This window comes from Stegostoma tigrinum, chromosome 5 (genome assembly GCF_030684315.1).
Source record: "Stegostoma tigrinum isolate sSteTig4 chromosome 5, sSteTig4.hap1, whole genome shotgun sequence".
In the NCBI taxonomy this organism is placed as follows: Eukaryota; Metazoa; Chordata; class Chondrichthyes; order Orectolobiformes; family Stegostomatidae; genus Stegostoma; species Stegostoma tigrinum.
This window is the reverse complement of record NC_081358.1, coordinates 75,515,188-75,532,353: the sequence shown is the minus strand read 5'-3', so window position 1 is coordinate 75,532,353 and position 17,166 is coordinate 75,515,188. Positions and strand designations below refer to the sequence as shown.

Sequence of the window (17,166 nt, the reverse complement as noted above, 5' to 3'; positions counted from 1 at the left end):
GGAGGAAGTGGAGGGCATGGGTGGTGTCACGGATGTAGGTAGGGAGTTCCTGGACCAAAGGGGAGAAAATGGAGTCCAGATAGGTGGAGATGAGTTCAGTGGGGCAGGAACAGGCTGAGACAATGGTTCGACCAGGGCAGGCAGGTTTGTGGATTTTGGGAAGGAGATAGAAATGGGCCGTGTGGGGTTGGAGAACATTAAGTTTGGAGGCTGTGGGTGGGAGGTCCCCTGAGGCGATGAGGTCATGAATGGTGTTGGAGATGATGGTTTGGTGCTCGGGGGTGGGGTCATGATAAAGGGGGCGGTAGGCGGTGGTTTCGGAGAGTTGGCGTTTGGCCTCGGCGATGTAGAGGTCAGTGCGTCATACTACCACTGCGCCACCCTTGTCTGCGGGTTTGATGGTGAGGTTGGGGTTGGAGTGGAGGGAGCGGAGGGCTGCCCATTCTGCAGGGGAGAGGTTGTAGTGGGTGAGAGGGGTGGAGAGGTTGAGGCGGTTGATGTCTCGATGGCAGTTGGAGATGAAGAGGTCGATGGAGGGTAGGAGGCCTGGGGGTGGTGTCCAAGAGGAGGACTTGTGTTAGAAGCGGCGAAGGGGTCAGTGGAGGGAGGGTTAGACTCCCGGTTAAAGAAGTAAGCGTGGAAGCGAAGGTGGCGGAAAAACTGTTCTATGTCCAACCGTGACTGGTATTCGTTGATTTGTGGTCGTAGGGGGACAAAGGTGAGCCCCTTGCTGAGGACTGACCGTTCGTCCTCAGTCAGTGGGAGGTCTTAGGGGTTGGTGAAGATTCGGCAGGGCCCAGTGTGGCTGCCCCCTCTGGGGTTGCTGGCTGTGGAGGTTGTGGGCAGAGCGATGAGGTTGTCGGCCGTGGGCAGGGTCCATCGGCCGTGGGAGGAGCAGGGTGGGCGGCAACAGCGGCAGTGAGGGTGGTGTTTGTGGTGTTGTAACTGGAAGTGGAGACGGTGACTGCATCAGCAGTTGCGTTTGCGGTTCCGGAAGTGGTGTGCCTGGCGGTGGCGGATGTGACGTCATCGGTGGGGTCACCGGCCGTGTCCTCATGGTCAATGGCGGCGGGTGCATGGTGGGGGAGGGGCAGGGACAGGCTCTAGGTTTGGGAGGTGCAGGAATCCTCTTGTAGGTGGCAGGGGCCAGTGAGTTGGTTGTACTTATGATTTTTGGTGTCCATTAAAGCTGAGTAGAACTGGGTGTTCAGTCTGTGGATCCTGCGGAGGATAAAATACAGGAGAGGTCCTTTGCAGGTCTGGGAGATGGAGGCTCTGAGCTGGGGCAGGCCAGACTGCAGTGTCTGGAGGTGCCGGCGCATGGCCGTGAGTGTCTGTTTCAGGACTCGCAGGGAGAAACACTTCTGAAGGGTCTGAATTTTCTGGGTGTAGAGGTGGTCACGGTTGGGGCAAAATTGGGAAGGCTAGAATGTAAACTGTAGTCCAATGGGGGTGATCCGGTTCTATAGGCAGGTGCTGAGGAAGGTGATGTGACTGTGGTACCTGGTTTGCTTCAGGACATGGTCGAGCAGTTTCAAGGCTGAAGAGATTACAAGAGAGTTGCAGTGGGAGAGAGATTCCATGAGGTTGGTCCGGAGAGGGAGGGCAACTTCTTCAGGTCAGGCATCCCTGGAAGAGGCTTCACAGTGAGGTTAAAATTGTATCAAAGATAATGGGAACTGCAGATGCTGGAGAATCCAAGATAATAAAGTGTGAAGATGGATGAACCTATCTGGACTCCATTTTCTTCCCTTTGGCCCAGGAACTCCCTACCTACATCCGTGACACCACCCACGCCCTCCACCTCCTCCAGAACTTCCAATTCCCTGGACCCCAACACCTCATTTTCACCATGGACATCCAGTCCCTATACACCTGTATTCCGCGTGCAGATGGCCTCAAGGCCTTCCGCTTCTTCCTGTCCCGCAGGCCCAACCAGTTCCCCTCCACCGACACAATCATCCGCCTAGCCGAACTCGTCCTTACCCTCAACAACTTCTCTTTCACTTCCTCCCACTTCCTACAGACAAAGCGAGTGGCCATGGGCACCCGCATGGGCCCCAGCTATGCCTGCCTCTTTGTAGGTTACGTGGAACAGTCCCTCTTCCGCACCTACACAGGCCCCAAACCCCACCTCTTCCTCCGTTACATTGATGACTGTATCGGCGCCGCCTCTTGCTCCCCAGAGGAGCTCGAACTGTTCATCCACTTCACTAACACCTTCCACCCCAACCTCAATTTCACCTGGGCCAACTCCAACACATCCCTCACCTTCCTGGACCTCTCAGTCTCCATCTCAGGCAACCAGTTAGAAACTGATGTCCATTTCAAGCCCACTGACTCCCACAGCTACCTAGAATACATCTCCTCCCACCCACCCGCCTGCAAAATTTCCATCCCCTGTTCCCAATTCCTCCGCCTCCGCCCCCACGATGAGGTATTCCACTCCCGCACATCCTAGATGTCCAAGTTCTTCAAGGACCGCAACATTCTGCCCACAGTGGTCGAGAACGCCCTTTTGACCGCATCTCCCGCATTTCCCGCAACACATCCCTCACACCCCGCCCAGGCCACAACCGCCCAATGAGGATCCCGCTCGTTCTCACACACCACCCCACCAACTTCTGGATACAACGCATCATCCTCCGACACTTCCGCCATCTACAATCCGACCCCACCACCCAAGACATTTTTCCATCCCCACCCTTGTCTGCTTTCCGGAGAGACCACTCTCTCCGTGACTCCCTTGTTCGCTCCACACTGCCCTCCAACTCCACCACACCCCGCACCTTCCCCTGCAACCGCAGGAAGTTCTACACTTACCCCCACACCTCCTCCCACACCCCTATCCCAGGCCCCAAGATGACTTTCCATATTAGGCAGAGGTTCACCTGCACATCTGCCAATGTGGTATACTGTATCCATTGTACCCGGTGTGGCTTCCTCTACATTGGGGAAACCAAGCGGAGGCTTGGGGGCCGCTTTGCAGAACACCTCCGCTCGGTTGGCAATAAACAACTGCACCTCCCAGTCGCAAACCATTTCAACTACCCCTCCCATTCTTTAGATGGCATGTCCATCATGGGCCTCCTGCAGTGATACAATGATGCCACCCGAAGGTTGCAGGAACAGCAACTCATATTCCGCTTGGGAACCCTGCAGCCCAATGGTATCAATGTGGACTTCACCAGTTTCAAAATCTCCCCTTCCCCCTCTGCATCCCAAAAGCAGCCCAGTTCGTCCCCTCCCCCCACTGCATCACACAACCAGCCCAGCTCTTCCCCTCCCCCACTGCATCCCAAAACCATCCCAGCCTGTCTCTGCCTCCCTAACCTGTTCTTCCTCTCACCCATCCCTTCCTCCCACCCCAAGCCGCACCTCCATTTCCTACCTACTAACCTCATCCCACCTCCTTGACCTGTCCGTCTTCCCTGGACTGACCTATCCCCTCCCTACCTCCCCACTTATACTCTCCTCTCCACCTATCTTCTTTTCTCTCTATCTTCAGTCCGCCTCCCCCTCTCTCCCTATTTATTCCAGAACCCTCTCCCCATCCCCCTCTCTGACGAAGGGTCTCGTCCCGAAACCTCATCTTTTGTGCTCCTGAGATGCTGCTTGGCCTGCTGTGTTCATCCAGCTTCACACTTTATTATCTTATATTATATCTGTATTTATTGACATGAACTTGTTATTACTTGTGTGAAACATTCTATAAACATCATCAATAATTTGTTGAAATGGTGGCTTCACACAACAGCCCCATTTAAAGCATATTTTAAAACTTATATCAGAAGTCTGAACACAGGCTAGACAGGGTACGAAATGGATAGCAAAGCAAGTAATAACATCTCTGTAATTAGAATGAGGCAGTTGCTGAATGTCTTAACATGAAACTGGAGGCTGAGCTAACGTATTTTCTCAATCGTGCTAGCACCTCTGAAAATTCTTATTGACAGCTGACTTGTTCCCTTTTATGTGCGATTGCATTCTCAGACAGAGTGATCACAGATTCATTGGCATCAAGATTTTGTTGTTATGATTAATTCATAATTTGTTTGAATTTTTGTTCCCTCACAAATTGTAAATGAAGATATAGAACTCAGAACATAGAACATTACAGCACAGTACAGGCCCTTCGGCCCTCGATGTTGTGCCGACCTGTCACACCGATCTGAAGCCCATCTAACCTACACTATTCTGTGTATGTCCATATGCTCATCCAATGACGACTTAAATGTACCTAAAGTTGGCAAATCTACAACCGTTGCAGGCAAAGTGTTCCATTCCCTTACTACTCTCTGTGTAAAGAAAGTACCTCTGACATCTGTCCTATATCTTTCACCCCTCAATTTAAAGCTATGTCCCCTCGTGCTCGCCGTCACCATCCTAGGAAGAAGGCTCTCCCTATCCACCCTATCTAACCCTCTGATTATTTTATATGTTTCAATTAAATCACCTCTCAACCTTCTTCTCTCTAATGAAAACAGCCTCAAGTCCCTCAGCCTTTCCTCGTTAGACCTTCCCTCCATACCAGGCAACATCCTAATAAATCTCCTCTGCACCCTTTCCAAAGCTTCCACATCCTTCTTATAATGCGGTGACCAGAACTGTACGCAATACTCCAAGTGCAGCCGCACCACAGTTTTGTACAGCTGTAGCATAACGTCTTGGTTCCGGAACTCGATCCCTCTATTAATAAAAGCTAGAACACTGTACGTCTTCTTAACAGCCCTGTCAACCTGGGTGGCAACTTTCAAGGATCTGTGTCCATGGACACCGAGATCTCTCTGCTCATCTACACTGCTAAGAATCTTACCATTAGCCCAGTACTTTGCCTTCCGGTTACTCCTACCAAAGTGCATCACCTCACACTTGTCTCCATTAAACTCCATTTGCCACCTCTCAGCCCAGCTCTGCAGCTTATCTATGTCTCTCTGCAACCTACAGCATCCTTCGTCACTATCCACAACTCCACCGACCTTAGTGTTGTCTGCAAATTTACTAACCCATCCTTCTACGCCCTCATCCAGGTCATTTATAAAAATGACAAACAGCAGTGGACCCAACACCGACCCTTGCAGTACACCACTAGTAACTGGAATAATGGTCAAAGATTATTCATTTAAGTAAGATTGCAATTTTTTTCCAATTCTTTATTTTTGCTTTACAGGTTTTTTTCTTAAAAGACTAATTATGAACTGCAGTGAATGTGAAGTGAAGATCTTAAAAACAAGCTCATTTGTCTCCTACAATATACCTTTAACATTGGCATTTATGGCTTGGTCTTACTGTACACTATATTGCATCCTATTGTGGCTGGAAAATAAAATGGGACAAATTATTCATGCCACCTTTTAACTATTAATTATGAGCACATGTATTATTAATAAAGATTGGAAAAATATTTTTAAAAATTGCTGTTCTTTACTTCCTTTCAGGTGTATGGACACATTGACGTCAGCAATAAATGATATGAAGGAGGCAGCTCATGGCAGTTGCACAGTTAGCAGAGGTTCATAAATCAACATGGCTCTGAGAAAGCTGTTCACATAGTGTCAGGTGGCAGGTTTAATTCTTTACATTCCACTGTATCTGCAGTTTCAGCTGCGCTCCTATCATCTGCATTTTGTAAGGAACTTGTGCCACCTCTCCTATTGCAACAGGTAACAACATATTAAAGAGAGATTCACATCTACGTCTTTTTGCTATACACTACCAGCTGAGCAGATTTAAGTTTATGGACCAGCTCGCCTGTGCTTCTTATAGCGATGATCAGGGTGTGGCAAACTGAAACCATTATGGAAGGAAATGGTAAATCCTTATATGAAACAAAGCTGAATAATTCTGAGTTTAAAATTTTAACAATGAGTTATTACTTACTGTGGTAGGCCACTGAACAGTGCATGCCATTAATTAGATTTGCTCCTCACATTTAGGCTTCTATATGCTAACTGCTAAACGTGCAAACTGATAATGTCACAGTGAGGGAGGCTGGGCCCTGTGATATAAATATAAAGCGCAAGCAACTGCTTATCTCTCTAACCAGTCAAGCTGATTAATTATAAAATTAACAGCTTAAGATTTGAGAAGGTAATCTACTTTAGAATTGGCGAATTCAATGTCAAATCAGGCACAGAGTGAGAGAAAGATGGCATTGAGAGACACAGCAAGAAGAGACACAAATAAAAAGAAAAAAACTTTCATCTTCAATTTAGAAATTGTAGATCTTCAACAATATTTTAAACGGGAAAGATTGAATCTCTACATTTGTACCAGTTAGATTATATCACTAGAGAAGTTAACTCTGAGTGATTCAAACATATTATGCTGTGGGACATATATTATATTGAATAGCAAAAGATATGGCATTCTATGATGAGTTTAATTCATATCTAAACAGGCAGAAACAGCAAAGTGTGGGGAGGGTGAAGCAAATAAAATGTCATGTTTTGAAGCCATTTGGCACAATTTGGACAGCAAGGACTTCAACTGCCGCTTGTCTGGCATCTTGTTCCATTTGCAGACTAATGACCAGAAAAATTCGCTGCTTAATTATTCTGACAACAAATAATGCCCCAATTTACTTAAAGTCAGAGTCATACAGCACAGTAACAGATCCTTCGATCCAACCAGTCCATGCCAAACATAATCCCAAACTAAACTAGACCCACCTGCCTGCTCCTGGCCCATATCCCTCCAAACCTTTCCTATTAATTTACTTTTCTAACTGCCTTTTAAACATTGTAACTGCACCCACATCCTCAGGAAGTTGATTCCACACATGAACCGCCCTCTGTGTAAATAATTTGCCCCTCATGTGTTTATAAATTTCTGTCCTGTCACCTTTAAAATATGAACCCTAGTCTTGAAATCCCCTATCTCAGGGAAAAGACACTTACCATTAACCCTATCTACACCCATCATAATTTTATAAATATCTATAAGGTCATCCCTCAACCTCCTATGTTCCACCAAGAAAGGCCCCAGCCTTTCCAGCCTTTCTTTATAACTCAAACCTTCCATACCTGATTACATCCTGGTAAATCTCTTCTGCACCCTCTCCAGCTTAATAATACCCTTCCTGTAACAAAGCAAACAGAACTGCACAAAGTATTACAGAAGAGGCCTCACCAATGTTCTGTACAACATCAACATGACTTCCCACCTCCTATACTCAAAAGACTGAGCAATGAAGCATGCCAAACACTTTCTTAACCACAGGTATAATGGGAACTGCAGATGCTGGAGAATCCGAGATAACAAAGTCTAAAGCTGGATGAACACAGCAGGCCAAGCAGCATGATGCTGCTTGGCCTGCTTGTTCATCCAGCTCTACACTTTCTTAACCACCCTGTTTATATGTATGCAAACTTCAAAGAATTATGTACTTGAACCCCTAGGTCCCTCTGCTCTACACCACTACCCAAGGCCTTATCTTTAATTGTGTAAGTTCTGCCCCTGGTTGTTTAATAAATTTGAGTCAAAATTTTTTACTAAACATTATAATGGAGTGATTAGTATTTTATATATTGTCAGAATATTTTGATTACCATTAATTGATAACAATAGTTCATAATATCTACACCTCTACTGCTAAATTCTTCTTGTCCAATTTCACTTGAAACAATTTCTTGCTGATAGATATAAATACATATAAAAGACATTCAGATTATTCCAGTACAACTGATAGTCCAGTGAGAATCCTGCCCTCTTTTTGACCTATCATGGCTGGTTTGATTTGCAGATCTTTGATAGACATTTGTTCCTCAAAGCTGCAGTAAACAGAAAGTAATTAAAAGCTTTGTGGTTTTAAATTTGTAATCCAACAGAAGATTTTTACTTAACGAACATCAAAATCTTCCACAATTATAACTTGAAAATGGTGATTCCATATCAGGTACATTAAGCACAAAACAAAATGAGGTGGAAAAGTTTCTCGTTATGACCTATTTTGAGTTTCAATCCTGCAAAACACTGATGTTTCCATATTTCTATCCTCATCTGTGTATCTCATTGATGGTCTAGCCTACCCTACTTCCCCACATACACTCTTTAATTCACTGATTCTTTGGCGCAACTTTCATCCTTTATTCCATTATTGATGTACAAGGTTTTCACTATTTACATCCCTGATCTAACAATTGTCCCAAATCCCACTTTCATCTATTGCTCTCATTATTTATTTCTCTAGTTTTGAAAGCCACCTTCCTCCACCACCATTGTCATAAACACGCAGCAAATATCATCATACTTACATTTCAACAGAGAAAAACGCTTTGTGATCTGGCAGAGGTCAGCTTTTTGTGTCAGGTACCAGGAGTAGTACTCAGTGCAATACCTGGACATTCAGTTAAAATTAGTGACATTTAACAGTGGTGACACACATTTAACCTTTTGTAGGAAAAACACTTTATCCGACAAAAATGACAAAATCCAATCATTCCAAGTAAATCTCCTAATCTAGTTAAACCTTTAAGACTTAGCGGTCAATATATAAACAATTAAATCATATTTATTATTATAACCCAAGGTTAATAGTCTGGAATACCCCGGAAGAAACATTGTGGTTCGGTGGAGGGGAAATGGAACGTGGGCTGATTTTCCACCTATAACAGGGGGAGTTCTCAGTTAACTTAAGGAAATTGTGTCCATGTCTTTTCTGGACAACTTAAGTGCAGACGGGCCTGCAAAAGTTTGAGTCCTATCCAAGCTATCTGCTGGGTATTCTGCGGATGGGCTTTCTGGATTTTCACTTTTGCCTTCCAAGCCCTCCTCTTGTACAGTTAGTTGTATTTATATAGCAAATGCCCAAAGGTACTCATGGTATCATTGTCTAACAAATACTGGCACCGAGGCACATGAGGAGATATCAGTGCAAGTGATGAAAAATAAATGGGCAAAGGGGTTAGGGAGGAAATTCCTGAGCCTATGGATTAAGCTTCTGAAGGCACATGGCCAATGGTTGAGAAACATAAATTAGATCTGCATAAGAGGCCAAATAGGAAGAGCACATAGATCTTGAAATGTCATAAGGATGGAGGAGGCAACATTCAGGGAGAGGCAAAATCAAGAAGGAATGTTAAATAGAATCTGAACTTTAAAATCAGCTATGAACAGGCTGGGAACAGTAGGTAGGTTAGTGAGCACAGGAGTGAGGTGTGAGCAATGCTTTGTGCAAGTTACTATGTAAAATTTTCAATGGCCTCAATTTGCAGTAGATGCAAGGTGAGAAGGAGATCTGTTGCGCTGATTAGACAGAACTCTGGGTCATGCTACATAAGTTCCTCAATTGTAACTTGGAAGCAATTAATGCTAATAATGCTCAGAACATTGGATAGAATCTTGTAGGGATCTGGGCAATGTGGGCTAAAGCAAGATTTGTGTGGGAATTGGGTAGGGGGTCCATTGAGGCCTATCTTAATACTGAAGCATCTTGTTACATTGTTGATGCACCTACTACACTGTGAGACCGTCTTCTCACTCGGCAGCAACAAATTATCTCACACACACACACACACACACACACACACACACACACAATCTATGGGGTGAATTTATATTTGCAGGTACATTTTATTTTTTTCCAAAAAGACAGTTAGTCAAGTGACATTTTATAAATTCCTACATTGTAGGTAAAATCAGTCTGACTCCAAACCAAAACACAAACATGGCCTTACATCAAACATGCATTGTCTGGCCTAAAATGTCACCTCTTCTTTACAATGATAAAACTTTTAGTTCTCTCAGAGCAGTGATTTGAACGAAATTCGGGGATTTACATTTACATATTAATCAATTAAATCCTTCTAACCGATTAAATATTTAATAGCACCTCAGGTTTGTTTACAGTGACCCTTTGATTTTTTATTTATAAATTCTGTGTTCTGTGTTCTCCTTTCTCACTTCACCTGACAAAGGGGCTACACTCCGAAAGCTCGTGTTTTTAAATAAATCAGTCGGACTATAATCTGGTGTCATGTGATTTCTGACCCTTTATAACTGAAGCATAACATCTGACTTTTTAAAGCATAATATACTTTTATATTTAATTTCTCTTGTCATAAAGCAGAGCATCCTGTTAGCCTTCTTAATCACTTGCTGTACATGCAGATCATGCACTCAAGCACCTAAATTCCACTGCAACTTAGAATTCTGCAGTCGTTGTCCATATAAGCAATACTCTTGCTCTTTTCATTCTTCTTGCCAAAGTAAGCCACTGCACATCATACAAAAAACTGAAGGAGTGCAGTTGCTGGAAATCTGAAACAAAAGCAGAAATTGCTGGAGACACTCAGTAGGTCTGGCCCATTCTTCAGGGTCACAGATGCTGCCAGACCTTCAAAGTCTCTCCAGTAATTCATTTTTTGGTTTTACTTCACATTATACTACATTTACCAGATCTTTGCACACAGATTTAACCTGTTTAAATGTCTTTTCATCTATATTATATCATTTTAACTTTTTAACATTTTATTATATTAACATAACAATCCGATGACAATGATCACCCAAAAAGGCTCTTTATAATCCTTGGCCAATGAGGAACTTTCCTTTTGCATGTGACACTGTGTTTTCAATCATCAAAACATGGAAGTATCAAATGATTAAAAGCATAAACCTCTACAGCGAGTGGAGTAGCACGGGTAGTAGAGACAATTCCAGAGATTAAAGTTCATCAACTATCTTCTGGGGGATTAGGATTAAACCTCTGACTCTGGTACAGCCCAACTGGATACAGTGGTGTTTTGCTGTATGGAATGTTATACTAAGCTCTTCAAATCTTTATCTAGCCAAGCATTCAGGACCTGGATCATAAGCTTTCTTTGTTCTCCATGGGGGAAGGCTGTGCTATATAGGCTTAGTGCAATCATATGGGATTGTCCAACTGATGTGATCGCAAGGTCTACTTTGCAACTATAGTCATTAGCAGGAGCAGCGTAAATAGATTTGGAACTAACACAATTCCGATCGCTACCTGTCTACAATAACCCTCTGCCAAGGCTGCCCAAGTAGACATCACTGCCACCGCTATTGCCATCAGCTTCACAACATGCCTTCCAATCTATCTGGGTGCAATCTGCAAATTTAGCCACCATGTTTTTGATGTCCTCAACAAGGCCATTCATGTAAATTGTAAAATGTACTACTGCAGATTCCCTTCAAGCCTGCAGTGCCCCTTCCTTTGCACATTAGTTATCCTGATCTCATGTAAAATGAACCAAGAAAGTGCCCATGCAGCTTGGGTGGCATGAGCTGCCAGGCCTCTAACTGCAATGAGAAGGCTTGCATACCAAGAGTTCGGTGAATTGGCCAATGCTGAAGATGAGCTATTGAATGAATGTGTCTTGCTCCTTTGACTGTTTTTGACCTCGGAGATCACAATATGGTAATCAGACCACAAAGTGCTCAGAATATCTCCTTCATGACAGTAGCTCAGAATTAGATAGTCTAAGAAATATTGAAATTTTGCTGAAGTGAGAAATGAAGGCAGATGATTAACGTTATGTATTCCTGATTTCTATAATTTCAGAGTTAAGTTACCTCACTTTCCAGCCCTGAGCTCCACCCCCATTTAAAAACGGTTACTTATTCCTCCTTTTCATATCCTATTTGTTGGAGCCTCTTCCAGAATTTGTTCTATAACTGAACTGAGGCTTATGCAGCTTCCCAGGATTTAAATCAAGTATGTCTGGTCTGGAACCTTCAAACTAAACTCCTTACACTGACATAACTTATTTATGCCAATTCTAAGCTATCTTCTCATTCCTTAGGAACAACTGTTATGCACACCTAGCTACAGCTTAACTCCTGGAGAATTCCAAAATAAAACTTTAAAACTTCCTTTCTTTTTCTAAGCTATGGTTGTTTCCTCTAGTTCCACCAAAATTCTAGAATCTTCTACCTGAAAACATCAGGCACTACATTGTTTTTGTTTTGTAAGAACCAGAAGAACTGCAGGTGCTATAAATCAGGAACAAAAACAGAAGTTGCTGGAAAAGTTCAGTAGGTCTGGTAGCTTCTGTGAAGAAAAAATCAGAGTTAATGATTCAGGTCAGGTGACCCTTCCTCAGAACAGTTTTTTGTATTGTTTTTACTTTGTTCACTCACAGTTTCTCCAAATGAAAACAAATTCTCATTAGCCTCCAAAACATTTCCCCCAGTCTATATTTTTTAAAGAAAACACCATGGCTACAGAAATACTTGCAAGTTAATTGTTAAAAACCTTCAGGCACATAAAAACCCATTTGTCACTAGTTCAAAATTTAAAAATGTGGACTCAAAAAGAATTGAAATATATATATATATTTGTATGTATAGAAATCATATTTTCTATCATATTTGGTATAATTGTTAACCAGATTTTCATCAATCACTGTCTTGATCTTAGTTAATGACACAGGTTCCACAGCCCTCTAAGGAGAGATTTCCAAAGGTTCATCACTCTCTATGTGAAGAAGGTCCTCTTCATCTCAGCCCTAAAAGGCTTCATTCTCAGACTTTGTCTCCTGGCTTTAGACCCTGTAGCCAGAAAAAAAATCCTTTCTGCATCTACTTTATCAATCATTTTAATAATTTTCTAAGTTTCTGTGGAATTGCTTCTCATTCTTCTAGATTCTAGAGATTACAGGCCCAGTCACCACAAGGCCACCTCAATGGACAGTCCCACCGGCCCAAGAATCAGTCTGATGAATATCTGCTGCTTTTACTCCAGGCAAGTCAATTCTTCCTTAGGCAAAATGTTCAGGTTTGTATGCACTCTCACCAGTGTTCTATAAAATTGAAGCAAGACTTATTTTCTCCCGTACTCAAACCATCTTGTGCTAAAGGCTCTAGTGCTAACTACATATTTCAGTGACTATAAATGTGTACATATAGGTCCCTTTGGGCATCAACCCTTTCTAATCTCTCACCATTTAAGAAGAACTCTGCAAATTCATTTCTCCTAGCAACGTGGGTAATCTCCTATTTATCCACATTATATTCTATCTGTATGCTCTTACCCCCACATCCAGCCTGTCTAAATGCACCTTGAAGTGTCTCGAATCCTTCACACAGCTCATATTTCCATCAAATTTTGTATCAACTTTAAACTTGGAAATATTAAAATTGCCCCTTACAGCCAAATCAGATGGTGAGCAGCTGGAATGCCTGACTGGTCACAGAGTAGCAACCTATGAATGACCTATTTATTCTGCCTGCCAAGCAATCTTCAATTCATCCAAATATAATACCCCAAATACATGCTTTAATTTTGTTTAGTAAGGTCCTGTGTAGATTTTTCAATTAAGGCTTTATGAAAATCCAAATACACAACATCTACTGTTTTTCCATTATTGGCTTTATTAAACACAGTCAGACAATTATTTTCTAAATATCCGGTGATCAAATCCTTTCTATGATTACAGTAATTTCCCTCCTATTGTGGCTTTGTCTGTGAACACTGACTTACCCTGCATTGTTCTGCTCTCTATTGTGTCATGCCTTCTGTTCTCCTGAGGTCTCTTCACCTCTCCTGTTTTGTTTCAGCCCAAGTACATGGCCATGAATGTGCCTGCTTTACCTGTGAGCCAGTGACTATCAAAGACCCAGTGCTGTTGCAGGCTCTGTACCTTCTCCATAGCGAGGCCAGAGTGACCAGGATTTGCTTTCTAGCCCACTTTAAGACTATGTAGTACCCTCCAATAACCTAACAAGTTCCATGCTTCTATCCACAGTTACCCTTGATTGTAGTGGCCATTTGCTAATCCACTGAATACAATGAGGTCAATTGCCAGTCTTGAGCTGGCTACAGCCTTTACAATGCCATGGATGACCAATAAAACCCCAGGTTATATGTGAGTCACCCCCTTGACTGATTGTAGCCCATCCCGCTGACTAAATTGGCAAGTTTGCTGAGCAACGAATTGAAGGGCCAGGCTGATTTTGTTTAACTTCCAGGACTGATTAGGGCCCAATCCCCAGACTGTAATGTCACAGACTTGACTTAAATTGGAGCTATACCTGACTGTCCTTGACTAAACCCCTTTCCCCACTGACTAACTGGAGTTTACTGTTGCTCTGATACCATGCCTCTCATCAACATTTTACATATTGCCATGCTTTGTAAGCCTCTGTCCTGTGATTGCATGTAAACTGCCGATGTATGCACCACCACCAAGTTTAACAAGGCACTGTGACACCCAACACCATGCCTCCCATTTCCACATTTACAGCTCACCGTTGGCTACAGACATAAGCTGCCTGTCTTTCCTTCTACGTTAAAGTACAATCTTTGAACTTCTGACTGACTGCCCACAGATGTGCCACTTGAGAATCTAAACCTGGTGCTGTCATTGTTCAGTTGGACTGTGCAATAGTCCGGGGAGTCATCGTGCCTTGGCCAACATGAGTCGCCTATTGCAATTGGTACAGTTCCTTCTAAAGTGTAGAGAAGGAACATTGCGACAATAGCTGTGAATTCAGCCAAATGGGAAGCAGAGGATGCAACTCGATGGGCACTGATATTGATTTTGATTTGATTTATTATTGTCACATGCTTTATTTAAGCAGTTGAGTTTTTGAAGTCTGCAGTATTTCAATTGGATAGAGGTTGAATTGGGCAAGGGAAGTTAATTCTAAAAAGTTAGGTAACTGATGAGTTGGAAATTCACGCGTATAAGCTTCATACAGCCTGATGGATAAAACGATCTTGCAGTTTAAGGACAAAGAACTTAATTGCAACAGCTTCACTTGAAGGTGTGAACCTGATTTTTGAACTTCCATCTGATTAACTCATCACGCTCACCATTATTTTCAGCACCCCAGGGAAGGGGAAATGCTGCCCCCTATATTTAGTGCAGTAATGTTGTAAATTCCCATGACATTTTTTTAAAAAAGCTATCTTCCTTGAGATTGTGTGCAGTGAAAGATTTGATGGAATAAATAGACCTTCTCAACCTAAAAAGAAATGACATGAAATTCAAAGTGAAAACAATGGACAAAAAAAAGATAATATAATACATTAGCTCTGCCCCAGACAAGATACAATCTCTTCGGGGCTGTTGTGGTGCAGTGGCACTGTGCCTCTCTCTGGCCATGGAGGTGAGTCATAACATGTCCAAAAGTAATTACAGCCCTTTCTGAGGTCTTGTACAGTGTCTGGTATTTTGGCAACAAAGCAAAGTTTCGCTGTTATTAAGTATTATTTGGATTGTATGTGAAATATACTAATTAAAATCTAGCACCAGTTTCATCAGGCAGCATTGCAGTTTTGCAGCAGACGTTACAATCAGAGTAAGATATTGTTTCCTTTACCTTACAGCAGATCTCTTTGATTGACTCCTTCGTATAATTTTACAAAGACATCTTTGAAAGAATCGGCAAAGTTCCAGAACACAGTGATTCATGTTTTGAGTGCCTGTTGTTGGTTTCTCCTCTTTCTGCTTGGCAATACTTCCACAGCCTACCATGAATATTAAATCATCAGATGTAAAAATGTTAGTACAACTAGGCATTTAATGATGTAAATAGGCTGTAAGACGTTTAACGAGCAGTAAATAAAAGTACATGGCTTTCCTGAGGATTGTCTTAATAAAAGAATGAAGTGTTTCCAGTGTCACCATGATGATTTCAATATATATTTCTCTGCAGACATATATAAATGGTATTTACCTAAAATATGCCAGAAACAATAGCCTGGATGTTTTAGGGATAGATGGGAAGCCTGTGGAGTAAATTGAAAATAGTCACAGAACTACAAGAAGTTCTTAGAGCTACACTTGCATCAGCAGCAGCCAGGAGAGGCTGAATTGCTATTGGACACCAAGAAAACCACAACTGATTACGGACCAAATTATCCACTTAACTACTTGAATATCAGCCATCTAAATTTTATTTTAACAAATCAAAATCCTGGAGATCTGAAATAAAAAGAGAAAGGATGGTACAGTGGCTCAGTGGTTAGCAGTGGGGACCAGGGTTTGAGTTCAACCTTGGGCAATTGTCTGAGCGGAGTTTGCACATTCTCCCTGTGTCTGCTTGAGTTTCCTCTGGGAGCTCCAGTTTCCTCCCACAGTCCAAAGTTGCGCATGTTAGGTGGATTGGCCATGACTGCCCAGGGATGTGTAGGTTAGTACATTAACAAGGGGAAACGCAAAGTTACAGGGATGGGGTAGGGGGATGGGGATGGGTCTGGGTGGATGCTTTTCAGAGGGTTCGTGTAGACTTGTTGGGCCAAATGGCCTGTTTCCACACTGTGTAGATTCTATGAAAATGCTGGATACACTCAGCAAGCCTGGCAACATCTATGGAGAAAGATACAGAGTTAATGGTTTGAGCATGATATGTCTCTTGTGTTCGCTCCAGACCTGCTGAGTTCCTCCATTGTTTTCTTTTCTGAATTTGATTTTAGCCTGACATTGATGAATACACATTAACACTGAACTTACGTGATTGCAAGGGTCTGGCTGTAATGCTTGAAGATTGAAGTACGTACTTAGGGGTTGATGCTGAAAAGAATTGCACAAATTTTATTGAACATTTCAAAAGTCATCTTTTACATAATTTGTTAGATTTATAAAGAAAAGGCTGGAATGAAATGTAGAATATGTCATAAAAATTAATCTTGAACTGCATTTACCACTCTTGATTTTGATAGACTAGTAAAGTTTTTGATATGTTTCCATCTTCTGGATGTGAGTTTGCTCGCTGAGCTGGAAGGTTTGTTTTCAGACGTTTCGTCACCATACTAGGTAACATCATCAGTGAGCCTCCGACGAAGCGCTGGTGTTATGTCCCGCTTTCTATTTATCTGTTTAGGTTTCCTTGGGTTGGTGATGTCATTTCCTGCATTGGTGATGCCATTTCCTGTTCTTTTTCTCAGGGGATGGTAGATTGGCTCCAAATCAATGTGCTTGTTGATGGAGTTCCGGTTGGAATGCCATGCTTCTAGGAATTCTCGTGCCTAGAAGCATGGCATTCCAACCGGAACTCCATCAACAAACACATTGATTTGGAGCCAGTCTACCATCCCCTGAGAAAAAGAACAGGAAATGGCATCACCAATGCAGGAAATGACATCACCAACCCAAGGAAACCTAACCAGTTAAATAGAAAGCGGGACATAATACCAGCGCTTCGTCGGAGGCTCACTGATGATGTTACCTAGTATGGTGACAAAACGTCTGA

At 42.7% G+C, this 17,166-nt stretch overlaps 1 protein-coding gene across 1 annotated transcript in view; it reads right to left on the bottom strand.

Moving 5' to 3' along the window:
• Positions 1-5,545: 5,545 nt before the first annotated feature.
• Positions 5,546-17,166, bottom strand: part of LOC125451604 (HERV-H LTR-associating protein 1) — a 70,948-nt gene continuing 59,327 nt past the window's right edge. The window contains exons 11-13 of the mRNA XM_048528903.2: positions 16,428-16,487; positions 15,295-15,442; positions 5,546-5,651 (exon numbers count right to left, since the gene is read on the bottom strand). Coding sequence (XP_048384860.2) covers positions 5,546-5,651; positions 15,295-15,442; positions 16,428-16,487 — 314 coding nt within the window. The remainder of the gene's footprint in view (positions 5,652-15,294; positions 15,443-16,427; positions 16,488-17,166) is intronic.